General features: G+C 41.3%; 1 protein-coding gene across 1 annotated transcript in view; it reads left to right on the top strand.

Moving 5' to 3' along the window:
- LOC126261751 (condensin complex subunit 1) overlaps positions 1–23,956 on the top strand; it is a 207,456-nt gene that overhangs the window by 177,979 nt on the left and 5,521 nt on the right. Inside the window, exons 20-24 of the mRNA XM_049958566.1 lie at positions 4,272–4,526; positions 12,615–12,757; positions 13,379–13,511; positions 13,611–13,875; positions 18,987–19,116. Coding sequence (XP_049814523.1) covers positions 4,272–4,526; positions 12,615–12,757; positions 13,379–13,511; positions 13,611–13,875; positions 18,987–19,116 — 926 coding nt within the window. The remainder of the gene's footprint in view (positions 1–4,271; positions 4,527–12,614; positions 12,758–13,378; positions 13,512–13,610; positions 13,876–18,986; positions 19,117–23,956) is intronic.

Below are 23,956 nucleotides of genomic sequence, written 5' to 3'. Positions count from 1 at the left end.
CCTCTGTACTTCCGCCTCGCCTGACATCTCTGCCCAAACTCTTTGCCTTTACAATTGTCTGCTTGTGTCTTTGTATGTGCGGATGGATATGTGTGTGTGTGTGTGTGTGTGTGTGTGTGTGTGTGTGTGTGTGCGCGCGCGCGCGCGCGCGAGTGTATACCCCCTTTTTTCCCCCCAAGGTAAGTCTTTCCGCTCCCGGGATTGGAATGACTCCTTACCATCTCCCTTAAAACCCACATCCTTTCGTCTTTCCCTCTCCTTCCCTCTTTCCTGATGAGGCAATAGTTTGTTGCGAAAGTTTGAATTTTGTGTGCATGTTTGTGTTTGTTTGTGTGTCTATCGACCTGCCAGCACTTTCGTTCGGTAAGTCACATCATCTTTGTGCGTGGCCATGCGCATAAGGGCGGGTGGGGGAGTGCACACATGTTTCCAGGATAACTCTGGAATACGTGTAGTAATTTCAACCAAACTTTATACTCATCTGACGGCAAGCCAAGTAGCAGTTGATCTGGTTGTAAGGTACCCAAGCAGTAGTGTTTCTGAGCATGGAAGTGGGAAAGTTGTGATGAGTAAGCAGGACTGTGGAACACATGGAGCCATTTCAACAGACTTTGTGTATATATTACTTGTTGTGGTCTTCAGTGCAAAGATTGGTTTGATGCAGATCTCCATGCTACTCTGTCCTGTGCAAGGTTCTTAATCTACAAGTAACTACTGAACCCTACATCCTTCTGAATCTGCTTGGTGTATTCATCTCTTGGTCTCCCTCTACGATTTGTACCCTCAACGGTGTCCTCCAATACTAAATTGGTGATCCCTTGATGCCTCAGAACATGTCCTGCCAACTGAACCCTTCTTATAGTCAAGTTGTGCCACAAATTCCTCTTCTCCCCAGTTTGATTCAGTACCTGCTCATTAGTTACGTGGTCTACTCATCTAATCTTCAGCATTCTTCTGAAGCACCACACTTTAGAAACTTCTATTCTCTTCTTGTCCAAACTATTTATCGTCCATGTTTCTCTCCCATACATGGTTACATTCCATACAAATACTTTCAGTAAAAGACTTCCTGTCATTTAAATCTATATTTGGTGTTAACCAATTTCTCTTTTTTAGAAAAGCTCTCCTTGCCTTTGCCAGTCTACATTTTATATCCTTTCTACTTTGATTACCATGAGTTATTTTGCTGCCCGAAAAGTCAGTCATTTACTACTTTCAGTATCTCATTTCCTAATCAGCTTCCTTCAGCATCACCTGATACAATTCAACTACTTTCCATTATCCTTGTTTTGCTTTTGTTGATGTTCATCTTATATCCTCCCTTCAAGACACTGTCCATTCTGTTCAACTGCTCTTCCAAGTCCTTTGCTGTCTCTTACTTACATTACTTACTGTGTGGAAAAATATGCTTTTCACGTAAGACAGTCCAGGTACCATTAGGTGTTGATGGAGCTGGCGTAAAACTAATTAAAGATTAGCAGTGAGTCCTCACTTATTGGGGCCACTGCCACTGATTGTCATTAGTCCCGATGTTGTTTTACCCTTGGGGTGGGGGTTGTGACAAAAACGAGTTAAATATAATACACACCTCTGGAACACATGGAGAAATTTCAACCAAACTTTGTACACATATCAGTTTAAATAGGAATGTTGTGTGGTTAAGACACTGTTTGCACCCCTACTTGTGGTGGTGGAAGTGTGAAACTTTCATCATGGATGCTTAACTGTGGACCACCTGGAGCATCTAGAACCAATCTTCATTACAAATATGAGTTAGTGTTTGAAAAAGGGCAATAGGTGGAGAGAGGGGGGGGGGGGGGAGGGGAGGAGTATAACATACCTGTAATGCTGCTCAGAGTGAGGTTGAAATTGAGAGGACGTGATAAAATATTGGGGAACGACTGCTGTTGTTAGTACCATATCTATTGTTTTTTATGTTGTTAACTTGACCAAGGAAAATTTGATGACATTTCACCTCTGAAGTGGTTTTGGTGGAATGGGAAAGAGATCACAAAAATTGTTAGAAAATAACAAATATTAGTGTTATACCCACACTATTTGGTGTTAGGCTAAGAAGTAACAGATATAACAGCAATTGACACACAGTGCGGGATGAGGAGTGAGTGATATGGCAAACAATCAAAAATTACTAATACTAGTGTTACATCCAAAGGCCTTCATGGTCATTTGGTGGTAGGTTACAGTCCTGATAACGTTTTACCAGTACTCATATGGTAAAGATGGGAGTAGGTTGACATAAAAGTAAATGAGTAATCAGCGAGTGAAACTGAAACATATACCTGGAAAACTGTATGGTATTCTCCGTAGACTCACTGTCTTGGTCTAGAGAGTGACTAGGCAGATAAATTTTTCCAGTGACATTGCTTCGGCAGAACACGAATGCCGATAATCAGTCCACGGCAAGAGGGAGGGGGGGATTGTGGTTGCTAATATAATTTCCGATTGTTGTATTAACTAAACTCTATTTAGTTGCACTAGGAGTGCAGCTTTGCACAGCTCACATATAGTTCAAATTCCGAGACTAGGCACCAGCTATTCTTTTACACACAGTTCTCCATATTTGCACCTTCAGCAAATATTGAACACTTTTTAAAGATAAAGTATCTCAGTAATCTAGTGAATTTCATTTAATTTGTGGGTGGCCAATGCTGAATTGGAAATCGCTAATGGATTGTCAGTACTGTTTACCATGATACGCAATACAATGATCAAGTCACAGTTTCCAGATTTAGGTTTGCTCTGGTTTCCCTAAATCACTAAAGGTGAAGGCTGGGATGGTCCTTTCAAAAGGGCATGCCCAATTTTCTTCCATACTCTTTCTCAATCCTGGCTTTTACTCCATCTTTATTCGTCTTGTTGTTGAAGGGATGTTCAATCCTTATCTTGTTTTCCATCTCCTCCCCTTCCCTACAAAATGACAAATTGCTATTTACCCTCAGAAAGTAATTCAGAAGTTTTGTCCAGAGGTATTTCGTGACTTTTCTCTACACTTCCGCGACACTATCGAAGAAACGCAATGATGACCCATGTAATATACAAGTACGAGGTGTTCTTTGATAGCAGTCTGAATATTTGAATCCACCTCCAAGCATTTATGGGAAATTTCTGTATGTTCCCATATTGCACAGTATTCTCGTTAGTGACACTGATATGCAGAAGTCGTGGGAGCTTCATTTATATATAGTTCGTTTTTGGTTTAATTTTTGCCATTACATCAGCCTCATTTGAACCAGTGGCAAAGTAATTTTGAAGATAAAATAGTTCCCCTATAATCTCATGGTAGAATTGCGGGACATAATGTAACAGAAATAATGAGGCAACTAAGCTTGAGCGCTGTCAAAGCAGCTGTCAGTACACTTGACATCCAGAACTAAAGTATGGTATGCGGACACGGATCATTGGTCAGGAGTCCCTACAGCCTTACAAAACTGCTGAAAGATGGTGGGATTTGGTCTCTGTATCAGAGGTGGGTGCACCTCCCTTAACTCATTTAGTTTCTCTGTCTGTGCTGTTGTCGTAGATGTTCCTTTATGTGCATTATTTTCAACAAAATTGTAATAATGTTTTGGGCCTGTTAAATTGGCTGGAAAAAAGTCTATTTTGAAGAAATGCTTAACTGTCAACCATCAAAGTAGTGCACAGGAGAGGGATGTGCTGCTTCCACAATCATGAAAATACAGAGAAACTAAGAACTACTGCAGGATAATGAAACTATTTCCTAATTTCCATATTCTACTACCTTTTTTTCCATGAATGCCTCCTCCTCTAACAGTTCTTTTTATACCACAGTGTGAAAACGTGTTTCAGACAGTAGTAATCTCTTACAGTCTGCATTCTCTTGCACATTGCAGTGCTATACATGGTCATTAAGTGCAACTGTGACCAGTTGTTCTTCCCGTTACCTAACACATATGCTATGCATTGGGAAGAATTTTTTGCCTCATATCTAAATATGTTATAAACATTTTCATGTATTTAATCTCTGTAAATTGTATACTTAAAGCAGAAATGGTCTGCCAACATGGTATTATTAGACAGGTTATGGATGCCTGCATAAAAACAATACACAGAGTGAAAAGAGTGAGGCCAGTAGCTTCTAATTCAGTGCGTAGATACACGTCATGTGCAGGAAATTGTAGAAAGTTATCCCTTGACACCTTTTCCTATATTAACCAGCCTGTAATAATAAAATTTTTCAATTATACTTAATGTAAACTGAAATTATTTTAATAGTTGTTCACTTTTTGCAGCAAGTTCGTTGTTGATATATGCTCCAAGCCAAAGGAATATGATGGAACCAGTGTTTTAACATCTGCATTTTTAGCATTATCCAAGATGATGGTAGTATCAAGTGAGTTCTGTGCAGAGCATATACAACTTTTCATGACTGCATTGAAAACATCAACTGATGAAAAGTTGCGTGCAAATTGCCTGATAGCCTTTGGTGACATAGCTTTTCGATTTCCAAATGTTGCTGAACCCTGGACTGGATATATTTGTGACAGGTATGATTTTTAAATTTCTTTTGTGGTCATATTCAGAATTGGAGGTTCATAATTGTGGATTTGTGCTTTTATCTTACACATTTCTGCCTGTAAAGCACACACCATTTTACACTTTCAGAAAACAGCCAACTTTTAGGTGGTAAACAGTTCTACAAAAACAGTTGTGGTGAAGGTCAGAAGTAAGAAATTGTGTAGCTGTGGTTACCGTATTTACTCGAATCTAAGCCGCACCTGAGAAATGAGACTCAAAATCAAGGGGGAAAAAAATTTTCCCGGCTTTAGACCCCAACTGAAATTTGAGACTTGAAATTCAAGGGGAGAGAAAAGTTTTACATCGCACCTCCAAATCAAAACAAAGTTGCTCCATTGTAACATGAGACACAATTTAGGCAGAATGGATGAAGATACAGCTACAGTAGTTTGGTTCGAGTTGTAAGCTTAACAGTTAAGCCTTACCAAGTGGCCATCGCTATGTGTCAGTGTTATAACGTCAAGTTTAGCACATATATTTCAGAACGACACAACACATAAGTCACAGAGTAAGTTGACAAGGAAGACATGTGTACACGTTAGCATTCGAATGAGCACTGAGTCCCAGTCTAGCGGCCACTGCTCGGTTGGCCGCTTAGGTAGCACAGCTGCTGCATGGCTGGCAGACAGCGCCGCACGTAGAGGACGCGCGTAATTGCGCGGCGGTGCTTTGAATGATCGGCGAGTCACAACACTTTTCCCCCCTTTGAAATTGTTGCACTGGTCTTGATGGAGGTGTCCTGGAGATGGCTAATGCCCGTAAAGTCTCGAGGAGGACAGAAGTGTCCCCGATGATAACGGGTCGAGATGACAGGAGACGTAGGGGTCGAATCTGCTGGGGCCCCATGCACTAATCTGCCCGTTGCGGCAAGTCCAGTTGATACGACAGGAGACATGGGCGATGTGTCGGCGTCCGTTGGAGGAGGAGGCGAGTAGATTTGCTCTGACAGAGGATGGTCATCCGGGTCCTGAATGGGCACATGTGGGGGCGTCCGTTCTTGTGCTGGCATTGCGATGACGGTGAGAGGGCTGCGTTGTGAGTATTGAGAGATGCCAAGATCCCGAGCGTCGGGTAGAGCCGAAGGTGGTGTAGCGGCATTCGGAACAAGCGTTGCCGGCACACGAGGCCGAAGCTGGTCCGAATGACGCACTGCAACACCTGTGTCCGTCTGGATTTCATACAGGCGTCTACCACGGTGTCATAAGATGCGGCCCGGGCTCCATTTTGGCCGCCTGCCATATCCCCGTACCCAGACCAGGTCGTCGGCAGTGAACCAGCCACGTGAAGGCACCCGCGGCTGTGAGGTGGAAGGCCGCAGAAGATGAAGTAGCGTGTGGGGCTGTCGGCCATGTAAGAGCTCAGCCGGGCTGTGGTCGCCCATGGAGGTGAAACGGTAAGATGCCAGAAACTGGAGAAGCGCATCATCAGCAGCAGAAGAAGTCATAAGTTTCCGCATCTGAGCCTTAAATGTGCGGACCAGTCGCTCAGCCTCACCGTTGGATTGTGGATGGAACGGCAGGGCCGTGACACGCATAATGCCGTGACGAGCACAAAAATCGCAAATTCGGAAGAGGGAAATTGCGGACCATTATCAGTAACAAGAGTAGAGGGGAGGCCTTCCAAAGGAAAAATGCAGGCGAGAGCACTGGTGGTTGCCACAGTGGTAGACGACGTGCAACGGACAATGAAAGGAAAGTTAGAGTAGGCGACAATTACGAGGAGTCAATAAGTACCTAAAAAGGGTCCCGCAAAGTCAGCATGAATGCGCTCCCAGGGCTTCTCAGGCAAAGATGACTTCGGGGCAGCGGCCTGTGACGCACAAGGGCCGCAGGCAGCGACCATGTGTGCTATTTCAGAGTTGATGCCAGGCCAGTACACATGACGGCGCGCCAGAGATTTTGTGCGAGACACACCCCAGTGCCCTTGGTGAAGGAGGCGCAAGACCGAAGCACGCAAAGACGCAGGTACTACAACACACGGTGAAGCATTGTCAGTGGAAAGGAGGATAACACCATCCCTAGCCGTGAGGCGGTAGTGCAAAGCGTAGTAGTTCGCAACGGATCAGAAGTCTTAGCGGACAGGCGATCTGGCCAACCCTTCTGAATACAGCGTAAAACCCAGGAGAGGGTAGGGTTAGAACCCGTAGCAGCCGCTAGTCTGTCCCCAGTGATGGGGAACCCGTCCACAACCCGCTGCTCGGCAACATCCACGTGGAAACACAAAAGTTTGTCCCTATCGAATGCCTGATCAGGACCCATGGGAAGGCGAGATAGAGCATCAGCATTTGCATGTTGAGCCGTTGGCCGGAAATGAATCTCGTAATTGAAACGAGACAAGTAAAGAGCCCAACGCTGGAGGCGGTGTGCAGCCTTGTCGGGAAGTGACGTTGATGGATGAAACAAGGAAACAAGTGGTTTGTAATCCGTAACAAGATGAAATTTTGAGCCATAGAGAAAAACACCAAACTTATGAAGAGCATAAATAATGGCCAAAGCTTCTTTCTCAATTTGAGAATACTTTTGTTGGGCATCCGTGAGCGTTTTGGAGGCATAAGCAATGGGTTGTTCCGAACCGTCAGAAAAACGGTGCGCAAGGACTGCACCGACCCCGTATTGAGAGGCATCTGTGGCAAGAACAAGATGTCGGCCAGGTCGATAAGTATCCAGGCACGGGGCCTGTTTCAGCATTGTCTTCAATTTCTGGAAAGCCGCATCGCATGACGTGGACCAGTGAAAAGGCACGTTTTCATGCAACAGGCGATGCAATGGCTGAGCCACCGAAGCCGCAGACAGTAAAAACTTGTGATAGTATGCTATTTTCCCCAAGAAGGCCTGCAGTTCCTTAACAGATGTAGGGCGAGGAAGGGCATCGATCGCAGCGACAGTTTGCTGAAGCAGACGAATACCATCCCGCAAGAGTTGAAACGCCAAGTACGTGATAGATGCCTGAAGAAATTGTGATTTCTGAAGATTACACTTAAGACCGGCAGTCTGTAAGACGTGAAAAAGTGTGCGGAGATTTTGAAGATGTTCTTCAGTGGTGGAGCCAGTGACAACAATGTCGTCCATGTAATTGATACACCCAGGGACAGGGAGCAATAATTGTTCCAAGAATCGCTGAAAGATAGCAGGGGTGCTAGCAACCCCGAATAGCAAGCGTTGGTATTGATAGAGGCCGAAAGGCGTGTTAAGGACCAGAAACTGCCGGGAAGCAGCGTCGAGAGGAAGTTGATGATAAGCTTCTGACAGGTCAATTTTAGAAAAATACTGGCCTCCAGTAAGTTTAGTGAACAGTTCTTCAGGACGGGGCATAGGGTAAGTGTCGATGAGGCATTGAGCATTTACAGTGGCTTTGAAATCGCCACAGAGATGAATATCACCATTTGGCTTAGCAACAACAACAGCAACAGGAGAAGACCACTCACTGGAAGTGACAGGAAGCAAGACCCCTGAAGTAGTGAGACGATCCAACTCCCGTTTTACCCGATCACGGAGGGCCACAGGAATGGGCCGAGCCCGAAAAAACTTAGGCCGAGCAGTGGGTGTGAGCGTGATATGAGCTTCAAAGTCGTTTGCACAGCCTAACCCAGGAGAAAAAAGGGACGAAAATGTCGTCGACAAGGAATCCAGTTGAGCATAAGGAATAGCATCAGAGACAATATTGACAGAGTCATCTATGGAGAACCCAAAAATGTGAAAGGCATCGAAACCAAAAAGATTTTCTGCGTTGCTCTGGTCGACCACAAATATCGGAACAGTGCGAACGACGGATTTGTAAGATACCTCAGCATGAAACTGTCCCAAGAGAGAAATCTTCTGTTTATTGTACGTCCGTAATTGCCGAGTGACAGGTGACAGGAGTGGAGAACCCAACTGAAGATATGTCTGAGAATTAATTATAGTGGCAGCAGAACCGGTATCCACCTGCATGCGAACATCTCGACCAAGGATTTGGACAGTGAGGAATAACTTCCCTGAAAGGGAAGAAGTGCAATTGACAGACAACATGGAATCAGAATCAGCATCATGTTCATGAACATCATGTATGCGGTTGGATTTGCAAACGGAAGACACATGACCTTTCTTTTTGCAATTGTGACACACAGCCCAACGTTGGGGACAATCCTCACGTGAATGTTTCGTAAAACACCGCGGACATGAAGGAAGTTGCCGGGGGTTTTGCTGCAGTTTCTTAGCGGGTTGTTTACGGTTAGGCCAAGGCTGCGTGTGGGAGCGCACTGCGGCCACGTCGGCCAGCGGGGACGCGCCGCACGCGTCTTCAACAGCGCACAGAGGTTGTATTTCCCCAACATCGCCCCACGCCTCTATTTGCGCCCAGCGGCGCGAGAAACTTCAAAAGACTGCGCAATGGAGAGAACTTCATCTAGAGTCGGATTTGCCAACTGAAGGGCCCGTTGCCGAACTTCTTTGTCGGGCGCCGACCGGATAATAGCATCCCGTACCATGGAATCGGCATAGGATTCTTTGTGAACGTCAGTAACAAATTGACACTTTCGACTGAGGCCTTGAAGTTCAGCAGCCCAAGCGCAATAGGATTGATGTGGCTGTTTTTGACAATGATAAAAGGCAACACGAGAGGCTACCACATGCGTTTGCTTTCGAAAATAGACAGACAGAAGTGAGCACATTTCAGCAAAGGACAAAGACGCAGGATCCTTCAAAGGAGCCAATTGCGACAACAACTGATACTATTGATTGTCGACTCCATGGAGTGTCCTGTGCACCACGAGCTGATAATGGATATACTTAGAAGGAGAGACAGCATTGGTCGTATTTTTTTGTTTTATTAACCACAAAATCGATTTTCTAGCACTGAGGATGGTCACTAAGTGACCGAAAATCGACTTCGCTGTTAATAAAACAAAAAAATACGACCAATGCTGTCTCTCCTTCTAAGTATAAACAACCGATACATTTGAGGTGAAATCCAGGAAAGGAACAGAGACTTACATGGTTGTTCGTCCGTGACATGAAATGCCAAGAAGTGCTGTCGAAGACGTTTTTCATAATCAGACCAATCTTCCGCCGCCTCGTCGTAAGGAAGAAAAGGAGTTATAGCCAACGACGAGAAACGCCCCGCATTTGATGCTGCGACGAAATCGCGAATCGCCACTGTTAGAAGCGTTTGCTGTTCAAGGAGATTTTGCAATAGTTGCTCGACAGTAGCCATGGAAACCTGTGGGTCAACGGTGAAAAGGAAAAATCCACTACCTCGTCGCCACTTGTTATAACGTCAAGTTTAACACATATATTTCAGAACGACACAACACATATAAGTCACAGAGTAAGTTGACAAGCAAGACATGTGTACACGTTAGCATTCGAATGAGCACTGAGTCCCAGTCTAGCGGCCGCTGCTCGGCAGGCCGCTTAGGTGGCGCAGCTGCTGCATGGCTGGCAGACAGCGCCGCACGTAGAGGACGCGTGTAATTGCACAGTGGCGCTTTGAATGATCAGTGAGTCACAACAGTCAGGCACTCCGTCCGTATTTATTCGGGTACCCTTCCTTTTTCACATGCTTCATCTGGTTTGAATCGATTGCTTATTTTGCATTGATCTGATAAGTGCTGTTCTCTTTGTTATAGGTGTTTGTCACTCTAAGCTGAAAATGCATTATTGTACTGTGTCATGCATCGTTTGTCGCATTCTGTCGCCGCTCACGGCATGACTTGCTTTTGTGCACACTTTTGAAAATCTTTGCAGACGCCTCTTTAATACATTATATTCTCCTCTTTAGTACATTACATTCTGCACAGAAATTAGTCATCTTAGATTTAAAAATCTAGTTAGTTGCCTTGCTTCATTTCTGACTGTATCACTATTCAGCATAAGAATAATACAAATATAAACACGACACGATACATATATTTTTCTACGTTTGCTGTTGTCTCACTCTAGTTTCGTAGTTTATTAGGCAGGCAGGATTTAAATGAGATAGCAGCAAACACAAAAGAATGCATGGCATAATGTTTACATTATTCTACCTTTTCTTTTAATTTATTTACTGTCGCAGAGGTTTTGGCACCAGTATTTATCTTTGTGACTGCAAGCATGCCTGTATAGCGCTACATATATTCTGACAGCAGAAGTTAGTTGTGGTGGCACCTACCAACATTTTTCAGAACTTCCGCTTACTTTGCATTCGATTCTAAGCTGCAAGCGGTTTTTTGGATTACAAAAACCAGAAAAAAAAGTGCGGCTTAGATTCGAGTAAGAACGATAGGTAGAAGACTGATAGATAACAGGAATCTTTGATGAGATTTACAGTAAAGCATAATCAAAATTATTGTTGGCATGTAGAAACAGTTAGGGGGCATAATCTCTGCAGCAGATCTCCATCAAAAAGAGGTAAATTTGGCAAATACGGACCCGTGTTCATCCATTGTCATCTTCAACTGCCTTAAATATAAGAACTTTTCAGCCGGTTTTGTGACTTCGTTTAATTTTTATTATTGTCCTTTTGGTATGTTGGTTATATATTATTTCAGGCTAATCACAGCTGATTTTTCATGTCCACTTTCAAACTTTTTGTAATCTTCCATTCGTTATTGGAGGTATCTGTTCTAAGGATATACAAGAGTGATATCAGCAAAATAAAAAGGGTTTGGAAATGTCCATTAACATGAGTTCCTTCGTTGTTTCCCAAGATTATGGATTTTAAAAGCTCCCTTAGGTCTGTTGAGAATAGTTTTGGTGATGTGGAATCTCCTTGCCTGATTCCCATTTCATTTCTGAGTTTCTCATTATCCCGATGATGGTTAATGGGGCTATATAATCAACATATAAACATATATATTCTTCAGTACACTAATATGGGATGAATCAACAGTATCTTGTTTCTCAATAGCTGTAACTATTTTGTTGAAGCCACGCGGATTGTCTGCACGGTTTGAGGCGCCATGTCACGGATTGCGCGGCCCCTCCCGCCAGAGGTTCGAGTCCTCCCTCAGGCTGTGGTGTGTGTGTTGTTCTCAGCATAAGTTAGTTTACGTTAGTTGAAGTATTGTGTAAGTCTAGGTTCCGATGACCTCAGCAGTTTGCCCCCTCACGAATTTTCTCTCTCTCTCTCTCACACACACACACACACACACACACACACACACACACACACACAGTTACATTTGCACCAGCTGACTATACAATGCCAGGACCGTGGTTCTGGAGACTGCACAGTGTAGCCTTATAGTTAGCGGGGCTTGGGGGTTGCACTTCAGCATCAAAACACCTTCAGGTGTCAGGATTTACAGTTCTTATTTTATTGAGCAACCAGTTTTGGCACTACATTATGCCATCTTCAGCCCACCTGACCAGCATGTATGGAGAATCTCACCTCTGGTTAAGTCAAAATAGTGGCAGCAATCAGTGAGTGGTATCCATAGATTTTTGACACAGCGATCAAGTGATGATCGAAGTGATAACTGTCAAAAATCTGCAGATACCAGTCACTGAATGCTGGCCACTATTTTGACTGGACCAGAGGTGGAATTTTTCCTCCATGTCAGTCAGGGGGCATGAAGATGGTGTAATGTAGTACCATAACTGATTGGTCAAATAAAATAACAACTAGAAATTCAGATGGCACAAGATGTTTTGATTCGACATTTTATATTGAATAGCTGTGGTCCCAGGATTGTCTTCTTTAGAAATAGTCACACCGTTTAGTAAAAAAAAAAACAGTATATATATCGTTATTCTTCAAAGAATCACTCATGAAATTTGTTACATGCAAAAATTCAGCACTGTTGGAGGAAAAAATGTAATACTGAACTGCTGTACTTTCTCCTCCTGGTGTGAAATGGCTGGCTACCCACCGTTTCTTTGATGCTGCGATTTCTGTTGTCATCTTACATGATAGAATTTAAAATGGATAGGACAACAAATCAGTAACATACTTTCTTTCTATCTTTCTTGTTGTTCCCTTGGCCGAAAGTATGTAAAACATTCTTGCTTTGAAGTATATTTGAATGCAGTGAAACAAGAACTGTGTACTGATACCTTTTTGTCATAAATATTAGTATTTATTTACTCTTGTTACAGTTTAAGAGATACAACATCAGATACAGTGCGTCAAACAGCAGTACTGATTCTCACTCACTTGGTGATGAATGACATGGTGAAGATCAGGACTCAAATAGCAGACATAGCTTTATGTTTAACAGATGCACATCCAGAAATTTCATGTAAGTGTTGTACATAAGTATAACTGTCTATATTTTTCACAAAAATCAAGTAAACCACTCTGTAAAGTTTAGTTTTAATGAAGTTCATTTGCAAAAGGCATGGTTAGTTACATAAAATGTCGTTTTTTCCCCCTCCCCGTGTGTAATTTGGGGGGGGGGGGGGGGGGATAAAAGAGAGAGAGATTCTCATTTACATCTTGTCATTCCTTATTCTCTTACACATTCCAAGTACTGTTCCCTTTCAAATTATGTTATTCCATCTTTCTGCCCACATCTCAAACTTAAGTTTCTATTTTCTGTGTTCCCTATATCAGGATACCATTTTAATTTCTAAGTCCTGAAGTGAAATAGTATGTTTCTGAAAAAGAGCCAAAACTTGTAAGCAATGTGTTACAAGGTTTTTATTGCTTATATATTGTCTTCTAGGTAAATGGAGATCAGTCGCCTATCTGGCAACTCTTCTGTAAAACTTGTTTTCATTCTTTCCTCTGTTTGTATGTAATTTATTTCACTGTGGGGAAAAATGTTCATTGCCTTGTCCTTTTGCAGCCTCTATTTTTGAATTACTTGTAATTCTGTATGGTGAAATTGTAATATAATCCTGTTATATTCCACCCACAGATACAGCAAAGGTGTTTTTCTATGAACTTTCACAGAAGGGTAATGCCTTATATAATACACTACCAGAAATTATTTCAAAGTTGACACATCCTGAAACTAACCTTGATGATAGTAAATTTCGCGCGATTCTGAAGTAAGTATAAATGCTGTACACAATGTTGTGAAGTACAGAATCATGAATTTGAGCCACTAAATGTTTGTCACGTTCATTTCATGTTCAATTCGTTTTCAGATTCATATTGGGACTAATTCACCGTGAAAGGCAGTTGGAAACTTTGATAGAAAAGCTGTGTCAACGATTAGGTGCTGCATCTACTGAACAGCAAGCAGCTAATCTAGCCTTTTGTATGAGTTTGCTGACTTACAATGAGAAATCTCTTTATCTGCTCATTGAAAACCTTAAATGTTATGCAGATAAACTCCATCACAAGCCAGTACTTGACTATTTCATGAACATTGTCAGCAGTTCGATGAAAAATCCGAAACAGGAAATCAAGGTACTATGCATTACACCACTTGCATCTTTGCATATTTATTGGACGTGTAGAGAGGTTGTGTTAAGATTTGAAATATAGAAGCAAAGAACACATTACTTACTTACAAGTTACATGGTGCCATGCACGCACGCACGCGCGCGCACACACACACACACACACACACACACACACACACACACACACACACACACACACAGTCTTACTTTGGTTTCTCTCATCACAACTATGGCTTATAATTGGCAAAATGTTGTATTCTTTTGAGTTACTTATAATTTGTGATTGTACATGTGAACATTTAGACTGAAACATCAGCATATAATTCTTACTGTTGTCTGAACATACTATTTTAAACACAATTATTTTGTTTATTGGCACACGGTAATTGTAGGAATGATTCTTGACTGATCAGACCAACAACAATGAAGAAGATGTGATGAACAAATGTGCTAATGAATTGGAAATTAATAACAAAAATAACATGAATAATGAATTTCCCTTGTTTTTGAAACACTGTAACTGATTGTATAGTGTATTTGGACAGATAATAAAATCTGCTCACCAAGTGGTGGCAGGAGAACACAGTATAAAAGAAAGGTTTTAGGCATGCAAGCTTTCGGAGCGAGTGGCTCCTTCTTGCGGCAGAAGGGTAAAAGGGGAAGGAAGAGGGGTTGAGGAAAAGGACTGGAGAGGTTTAGCAAAAGGGGTAATGTTTGGAAAAGTCACCCAGAACCCCAGGTCAGGGGAGACTTACCAGACGAGATGAGAAGGAAAGATTGAGGATACAAAATAACATAGGTTTTCATAAATGAGATTATGATTGACATGGCTTTTCTGGCACTCTGAGTTAGTGAAAAAAGTTACTAAAATCTGTCACTCTTCCCTATTTGATCAATTTGTTTTGTGATATTTTCATTGCTGAGTCTGACTGGAAAGAATATTCACCTGATTCCTAGAACTGACTTCACTGACAATAACAAATTTAGTATTCCATGAACCCCCACCTATGCTTCAAATTTTGCACTGTCTTCTGTTAATTCCAGAGAAAAGATCTAGAACATTCAGTCAAGTTAGTAGAGATGTCTTAACACAAAGAAAACAATACTTTAGATTAGATACTAAGAAGTAGTAGATAGCTTTGGCATACATGTAACAAAATATCAGCAAAAATGTAACCAAATCTTATTAGCATTTAGCAAGTGTGCACTGTACCTCTGTTTTGAAATGTAAATAATTTGAAAATAAAAGGAATTGCCGAAATATAAGCTTTTAAAGCATAATTGTGGAGGAAGAATTTCATAGATTGCAGGGATTAGATGATCATTTGTCAGATTTGCCCATTTGCGATACAATACATGCTTCTTAATAAAAGAAAAGAAAAAGTGGTAGTCACAGGTAAAAGTAATGTGTATTAAACTACAGTGATGACAAGAAGCTAAGATTATCAAATGTGGTAGCATGTAAGTATTACTGAATAGCATCTGATAAAAGTATTTAACTGGATAGATAAAAAAACCTACTCACCAAGCGGCGGATGAACACACACATAAAAAACCGTTGTGATTGGCAAGCTTTCGGAACCAGTGGCTCCTCCTTCAGGCAGAAGAGTTTAAGGGGAAGGAAGAACAGTGAAGGAAAAGGACTGGATAGATCTAGGAAAAGGGGTAGATTTTGGGAAAGTCACCCAGAACTGCGGGTCATGGGAGACTTACCGAACGGGATGAGAAGGAAAGACGGATTCATCAGTCTCTGGGTCAGGGGAGACTTACCTTACGGGACAAGAAAGAAAGACTGATTCATCTGTCTTTCCTTCTCATCCCATATGGTAAGTCCCCCTAACTCGTGGTTCTGGGTGACTTTCCCGAAACTTAGCCCTTTTCCTAGACCGCTCCAGTCCTTTTCCTTCGCCCTTCTTCCTTCCCCTTCAACCCTTCTGCCTGAAAGAGGAGCCACTGGCTCCGAAAACTTGCCAATCATAACAGTCTTTTATTTGTGTGTTCTGCTGCCACTTGGTGAGTAGGTTTATCATCTATCCAGTTACATAATTTTATCAGGAATTGATTGTTTTCCTTGAATAGTATCTGACTATGTCACGGAAAAAAGCTGGAGCATAGCTGCATGGAGTTACAAGAACATGCTGTCATCTTCTTTTGTGAAACACCATTCCTGATTATCGAAATCACTAGGCTCTGTGATAAGTGATTCATCAGCAAGGACTAGGTTTTCATGCTGTAATAATCCTCTAAATATGATTGAAAAGCATGTATAAACTGAAGAGCCAAAGAAGATGGTACCCTTTCTAATATTGTGCTGGGCCCCCGCGAGTGCACAAAAGTGCCGCAACATGACGTGACACGGACTCAGACTGATGTCTGAGGTAGTACTGGAGGGAATTGACACTATGAATCCTGCAGGGCCGTCCATAAATCTTTGAGTGCGAGAGGGTTGAGGTGTCTTCCGAACAGCACATTGCGAGGCATCCCAGATATGTTCAATAATGTTCATGTGGAAGTGTTTAAAATCAGAAGAGTGTTCCTGAGCCACACTGTAGCACTTCTGCACATGTGGGGTGTCACATTGTCCTCCTGGAATTGCCCAACTCCATTGGAATGCACAATGGACATAAATGGATGCAGGTGATTTGATAGGATGCTTACGTACGTGTCACCTGTCAGTCATATCTACACGTATCAGGGGTCCCATATCACTCCAACTGCACATGCTCCACACCATTACAGAGCCTCCACCAGCTTGTACAGTCCCCTGCAGACATGCAGGGTCAATGGATTCATGAGGTTGTCTCCATACCCGTACAAGTCCATCTGCTCGATAAAATTTGAAACAAGACTTATCCGACCAGGCAACATGTTTCCAGTCGTACACAGCCCAGTGTCTGTGTTGATGGGACCAGACAAGATGTAAAGCTTCGTGTCATGCAGTCATCAAGGCTACACAGGTGGGCCTTCGGCTTGCAAAGCCCATATTGATGATGTTTTGTTGAATGGTTCTTAACTTTCATATGTTTTTAATTATCTGATATAGAAAATAATTGCTTACAAACATGAATTACAGCATGTCGTCAAAGTTCTCAGAAGGTAACACTTCATGAACAGGCTTAAAAGTCCCATATTATCTCCATAATATATTGTAGACCATGGTTGTGGCATATCAAATGAATTATTTTATGGTTTGCAAGTCCACCTGCTTAGCTGACTGGTAACATGCATGCCTCCCATGCCGCAGGCCCGGGTTCAGTTCCTGGCCAGGTTGAAGATTTTCTCCGCTTGTAGACTGGATTTGTGTTGTCCTCATCATTTCATCCTCATCACTGGCACGCGAGTCGCCCTAAGTGGCATTTACTGCAGTAAGACTCGCACTTGGCGGCCAAACTTCCCTGGATGGGGCCTCCCGGCCAGCAGTGCCATATGATCATTTCTTTTTTTTATTATTGTTTACAAATATAACAATGGAAATCCTGTATCAAATAACAGTAATACGGAAAGGATAGATTGCTACTTGTTTGAGGAGGAAGAATTGTGTAGCAGACAGGAAAAATGAGGAAGACTCCTAAAATATTAAGTTTCTGGACAAAGTCCTCCTTCCAAAATTGCAAAAAAATAAATCATACTACGGCCACAGCCTCCAGGCACTGGAGCCTAACTGTATCTGCTTTTGAAATGAGTAGCAATCAATAATAAAGAAAATCCTCTGCAGAACTCAAGTTCTGCTAGATTTGTTAATGCTTCCAGTTTTTGTATTAGGTGATACAGTTCTGGATTTCCTGACAAGAACATGAATTGAAAATTGACAATGAGAGGTGGTAGTATAGACCGCAAAAAGGAAAAAAAATTCCAGCAAACAGGGCCTCTAAAATGCATACCGTAAGAACTATGAGCATTTGTTCACCTTCACTACTGTGAAACACATCTCTTTACTGCAAGCGGCCGGCCGAAGTGGCCGTGCGGTTAAAGGCGCTGCAGTCTGGAACCGCAAGACCGCTACGGTCGCAGGTTCGAATCCTGCCTCGGGCATGGATGTTTGTGATGTCCTTAGGTTAGTTAGGTTTAACTAGTTCTAAGTTCTAGGGGACTAATGACCTCAGCAGTTGAGTCCCATAGTGCTCAGAGCCATTCTTTACTGCAAGCTCTTTACCATTATAAATAACTTGCGGACTACAGTAAACAACTGAGGTCACATTCCTCTTGTTATTGTCCAGGGATATGGCATGCAATAAACATATCTCACTGTATTTACTGAAAATCAGTTCTGGGTAATTGCAGTGCATTCATCAATTCTAATGGAACTAGGTTGTGTTCTGATAAGTGCGTGAAATGCTTTCACAGTGTAGTTTCATCATTACGCAGGCCAGCATTACCACTTATCTGGTTCCATTAAAACTAATGTATCTGCTGCACTTACGAGAACTGTGAGTACAGTTTACAGTGCCAACACTGTTATTTAACACCCTGTATAACTGCAATCGTAGGTAGTAAGCACATCCACTCATCATGTTGTTAATTAAAGGATGAAAAAGCTATTTAACACAGGTGATGCAGAAGATCTACCTGCCACATTCACTAACACTTGCACTGCCTCTGGTACAGCTATCAGCTCCTGATAACCCTGCATAGTTTGCATTAAAAGTTGTTATAAGTGTTCCATTGTTGAAACAAACCTGGATACTCACATAATTATGAAAATTTTCATGGTTCAGTTAACCCATGTTATGGATACTGAGTCATTGCCACTTTTGTAAAGGCAAGTTACACATAAGCTGCCAGGGGCCTGCCTGGGTTTATATACAAGAAGGGTTGCACACGTGTTGCTCCTCAGAAATGATGTTTAACACCTTAGCCAAACATCTATCACACTCCAAGACAGACTGCATCAAAGCCTACTCAGGCTGGCTTATTTGGCAGATTTCGGACGGTTCCATTAGGGGGCACTCTTGATAGTCACTATCCTCTGGGTAGTGGGGCAAAAGCATTAGCCACTAATGTTGCAGGTTAGGTTAGGGTTTGTTTTTTTTTTTTTTTTTTTTTTTTTTTTTTTTTTTTTTTTTTTTTTTTTTTTTTTGTGAAATCTCATTTGGAACTCGTTCTTTTGTATTTCAGGCTGTAAGCAGTGAACTGGAGTCATATATTCAGGATATTGTAAATGGAACGGGTGAGAAAAAGCAAGATGGTGACGAGCAAGAACCAGACAGGCCACCAAGAACAACAAAGACACCGTACCGTCGAAGAGGTATGCCTCCTTTTGTATGATTCTCATTTCATTCTATAAGGTGAGATTCATTACTTTAGAAAATGTTTTAGTTCAGTTCAACCCCATTATTTTCACCAAATGACAAAAATATGATAAATTTAAATATAGGGTTTAAAAAGGAAATGTTAGTGTACAGTGTATCAACAGCCAGTTTCTATGTAACGAACATGTGCCTCATACTCCAATTTACTGGCGAAAGGTCCTGGTAGATATGTTGCAGGCTATTCTGCAGATTACTATGCTCCCCTCCCCCCCACCCTCCTTCCCCTGAGATAACCGCAAGTGTGAGCAACTGATTAAGTCTTCATACAAATAAAAGAAACCTTGCTGCACATGTAATATATCTGGTTTTTCACCTCCAGAGTTAAGTCATTTTCATTGTGACTCAGTCAAAATTATGGAAGGTTCCTGATTTTCTGAGCCAGATCGTATATACCACTCATCCCATAAAAAGTTTTATCTGGACCTCGCAAATGGTAAGATTTGTTATTACCATCTCTATTGGTGTTATCGAATCTTGATTTCTTCTCCTCTCCATTGGCTCTACTGTGCAGATTTTATCATAGCTGAACATTCCATTGTAGGTAGTTTGTGCACCTGCAAACTGTTTTGAATCACATAGCTGACGGTACTTCCCATTGTACCGGTTAGGGTTTCTTCAAATTCCATTCATGTATTGAGTGAGGGATGATTGATTGCTTACACATGATGTCAATCCACACCCACCCTTCCATAGTTGCAAACAGTAATGTTGTAAAGCAAACCAGAAACCATCTTTGATGATGATGATGATACAGTATGTTTTTCTTTCTCCTCCCAACCCTGTGCTGGTGGCATCTTTTTTAGTAAGATACTGCTATAGACTAATGACAGGTAGCAAGCAGTGACCACCGGCATCTCAAGCACTAGATTCATGCCTCAGTCTTACCTGGGATGTATGTAAACATTCTATAAGCTCCCTTTGTTAGGAGTATCTTTAAAAAAAATTCTCACTGTTATGTGCTTGCCACCCTCTGCCTCATTCTGTGTGCCCATTGTAATCTTCTTACCCTCCCAAATGTCACCATTAAAATTCTCTCTCTCTCTCTCTCTCTCTCTCTCTCTCTCTCTCTCTGCACAAGTTTTGAAAGCTTCAAGAGGAGTAAGATATACAAAAGAAAAACTTATCTTCATTTTCTCTTGCTGTTGGCTTCAATTCTTGCGTCTAGGGGTACATTCTGGAGACTGAAATTTTGACTTACTGTGTTCCAGAAGACTAAATAATTGATGGACTACTATCTGTTGCTGTGATTTTCTTTAGTTTATCCCATTTGTCTATATCACACTGACTTCACAATCTCCTTTTTCATAAAACCGTCAATTACATTGTTGTAAACAAAATTAAAAATATATGTGCATTTCCATCAGAGACATGCCCGCTATACCCACATTCTTCGATACTCACAAATTCCAAAGAGTTTACAAAGCAAAAGAGTTTACAAACTTTCTTGACAAAAGAAGCATCATCACCAGGCTATAACATTATTTTATAAAGTGAATCCAGAAATAAATTTAATAATTAGTGTTAGATTGTGCAATTAGTAATATGAATTTTAAGTATGCCTGTTATTTCGTAATTTCAAATATTTCTACAAGAAGAAGAAGAATTTTAGCTGTATCGATTGTAACAACTTTGACAGTGAAATTGGAAATCTGAAGTCAGTCTCCCCCTGTACTAATAAGTATGGGGGAATCCATTTTTTGCAGGCAACAAATTTGTTTATTGGGTAGCCAGACGTAACAAAGCCTTTTACAATTGTCTTATTTTATGTGCTTACTATTCAAAGCCTGTGTAACAACCACCTGCTTCTCATCTGTCTCACATCTCGGAGAAGCTGTTCCTTCTTTGGAAGCCCAATACCACAGAACTTCCAATAGGAGGATCTTCATGACATGGTGCATGATGCTGCAGTCTCAGAGACATATACTTGTTTGACATAAGTACGTCAGGGGGCAGTCTTGTGTCACTATACGATGTCCCTTTAGCACCTCAAACATTAAAGAATGCACAAGCAAATGCAATATAGTGTTAAATACATAACTAATTCATTTTAATAAATCCTAAATATCATTGAGCACTATTACTCAGTTATTTAAAATTTCAAGCGTACAAGTTTCTAGTTTCACATTCCAAAATCATAAAATAATTCTGTGCCCTCATATCCGCTGCCCCTGTAATTGAGTAATCATGTCTGTGTTCATAATACTTCTATTTTTCTTAACCTACTGACAACAACAAAACCATCTCTTGTTTCTTATTCTACACTGAGTCTAAATAATACAACACACATTTTGAAAGTGCTATGTGCACAGTATACAAATCATTCATAAATTATGTTCTCTAGCTTGCATTGTCAGCAAGTCTTATTTGAATTGTTTATTGCTGTAATTACTACACAATACTATTAATCTCCCCATTGTCTTAGGTTGCATCTATTTAGTATGAGTTACAATACCCATAAACAATGGAAAATCCAAGGTGGAATAGTGACTGTATTATGAAAAGGAAAGATTTCTTCTCATGATATAATGTTGAGTTGTAGACAGACACAACAAAAAGACTGCCATTCATGTTGAGCTTTCAGCCAAAAGGCAACACACACGCATTCATGCAAGCACAAATCATACACACTGTGCCCACTGTCTCTGACGACTAAGGCCTTATAATTATATGATCAAGTGCTTTTGTAGGGCAAAGCTTAGCTTCTAACCAACATATTGCCCACCACTACAACCAACAACTACGCTACAACCACTCTTGAGTGCGGAAGCAACCCAACTGTTACTACCCTATACTCCAAAACTGTTGGTTACCCCATTTACTACAGTTCACTGTACACCCAGATACAATGTATAGTTGCATCGGTTTAAAAAACTGTGAATGCACAACATTTGAATAGTCATCATTATCCAATAACAGTAATCTATATCTTAACACTTCACAAATTACCGAATGCTCCATGCATTATCAGTAGTCCTGTAATTGTTTTAAGTAAAGTAACCCCATTTAAGCCACTTAGTATGTCTGTGACAACATTAGCTCCCACTTTCTAGGCAACTATAGTTGTCCAGTTCTTAATTTATTTTACTTCCAGCTACCTTCCCCTAGAAAACTATAGAAACCCATCCCACACTTTTTATCCTCTTGAAAAGATCAGAAATTACCTTACTACATAATCACAATCATGTGTACTTGTTATGCTTTAGATTTCATCATTTGCCATATTGTTTCACACCAAAATTCAGGACTACAATTAGGAACTTGGTCACATAATTACAAACATGGACAGACTTTGTCCTCCTTACTTCATTAACAATTGTACTCATCACTGAACTCACTCTAGAGGCCACACCGCGTTTATGTTCCCCTAATCCTTTTCAGATTCACATATTTCTAGGGCTAATACCCAGAACATTCTCACTTAGTTTCTTACTTAAATAATGATAGTAGCATGCTATGATACAGCTCTACCACAGCATCACTAATGTGCCATTATTACCCAAGTGCCATTCGGGCTCATTGGTCTCTGGATTCAAAATCCAATATCCTAACATATTACTTGTTATTGCCCACTGTAAAAGCTTCTGATATCCTATTTCACCAACCAAAGTTTTGTTTCTCATACATACTTATATATTTACAGTATAAATTAGAGCCGTGCACTCTGTGGTGCTTTGTCACGGTCCTTGCGGCTCCCCCGTCTGAGATTCGAGTCCTCCCTCGGGCATGGGTGTTTGTGTTGTCCATAGCATAAGTTAGATTAAGTAGTGTGTAGGCTTAGGGACCGATGACCTCAGTAGTTTGCTCCCATAAGACCTTACCACAAATTTCCAATTTTATAAATTAGAGCAACTACTAACCATATCCCTCTTGTTCCCTTGACTCAGTGCTGTTAATTTATGGTTAGGATGACTTCTGACAAAAATCCATAAGTCTTGTATACTTCACTTGCCTTTCTTCCTGCCTGCTTCTAGGTCAGCTAATACTGCCGTTTTCAGATTAAGCAGTCTAGTAACTGCAAAAGGTAGTCGATAGAACTCTTATTAGTTTATCACCTTCACACTTCTCTTGTGATTCATAACTAAGACAGCATTGCCAACCTGATGCAATACTGGAACTCCCTTTTCCCATCTCTTTCTTCACCTCTCTCTTTCCTTAATTAATGTTCTCTAATATTTACTCCCAGCATGCACATATCATCCTCACCCTCTGCTGGCAATTCAATCTTTAGTTACAGCTTCCCCTTCAGCATGCTTCTCTATTAGTGTTATTGGTGAAATCTGCATTACAGAATGTGGCAATTCATTCATCACCTGCTCAAGGTCTGTTACCAAATCTACCTGCTTAGAAGGTTTATTGGCATAATAGGTTCTCCCTAATATACTCCATTCTCGCATAATTCTCTCGCGACTCGGTTGGCTTATGGATGGTATTTTGAAATCAATATGTGGTTCGCACTTCCTCAAACAATAAATTCATGGAATTGCGTAGCAGTAAACTGGGCGTCATTGTTTGATTGGTCAAACTTCTACTTGAAAAAGCTGTTCGGCAATCTCTGTATTTCATTTGGTAAATGTGGCCATAATCTGATACACCTGTCACTAAGTAGAACGGTAAACTGAAATCTGGACAGACTAAAAGTGATACTGACACTACTCTCTCCATTATTAATTTAATTCTGATTTACAGTCTTGTGTTCATTTCAAGGCGAGTTATGTTTGAATAAATGCCATCAAACGTGACTCATTTCGTACACAGTCTTCTATAAATTTTCTATAA

The sequence above is a fragment of the Schistocerca nitens genome, chromosome 1, assembly GCF_023898315.1.
Source record: "Schistocerca nitens isolate TAMUIC-IGC-003100 chromosome 1, iqSchNite1.1, whole genome shotgun sequence".
In the NCBI taxonomy this organism is placed as follows: domain Eukaryota; kingdom Metazoa; phylum Arthropoda; class Insecta; order Orthoptera; family Acrididae; genus Schistocerca; species Schistocerca nitens.
The sequence above is the reverse complement of the archived record's forward strand: the minus strand, read 5'-3'. Positions and strand labels throughout refer to the sequence as shown.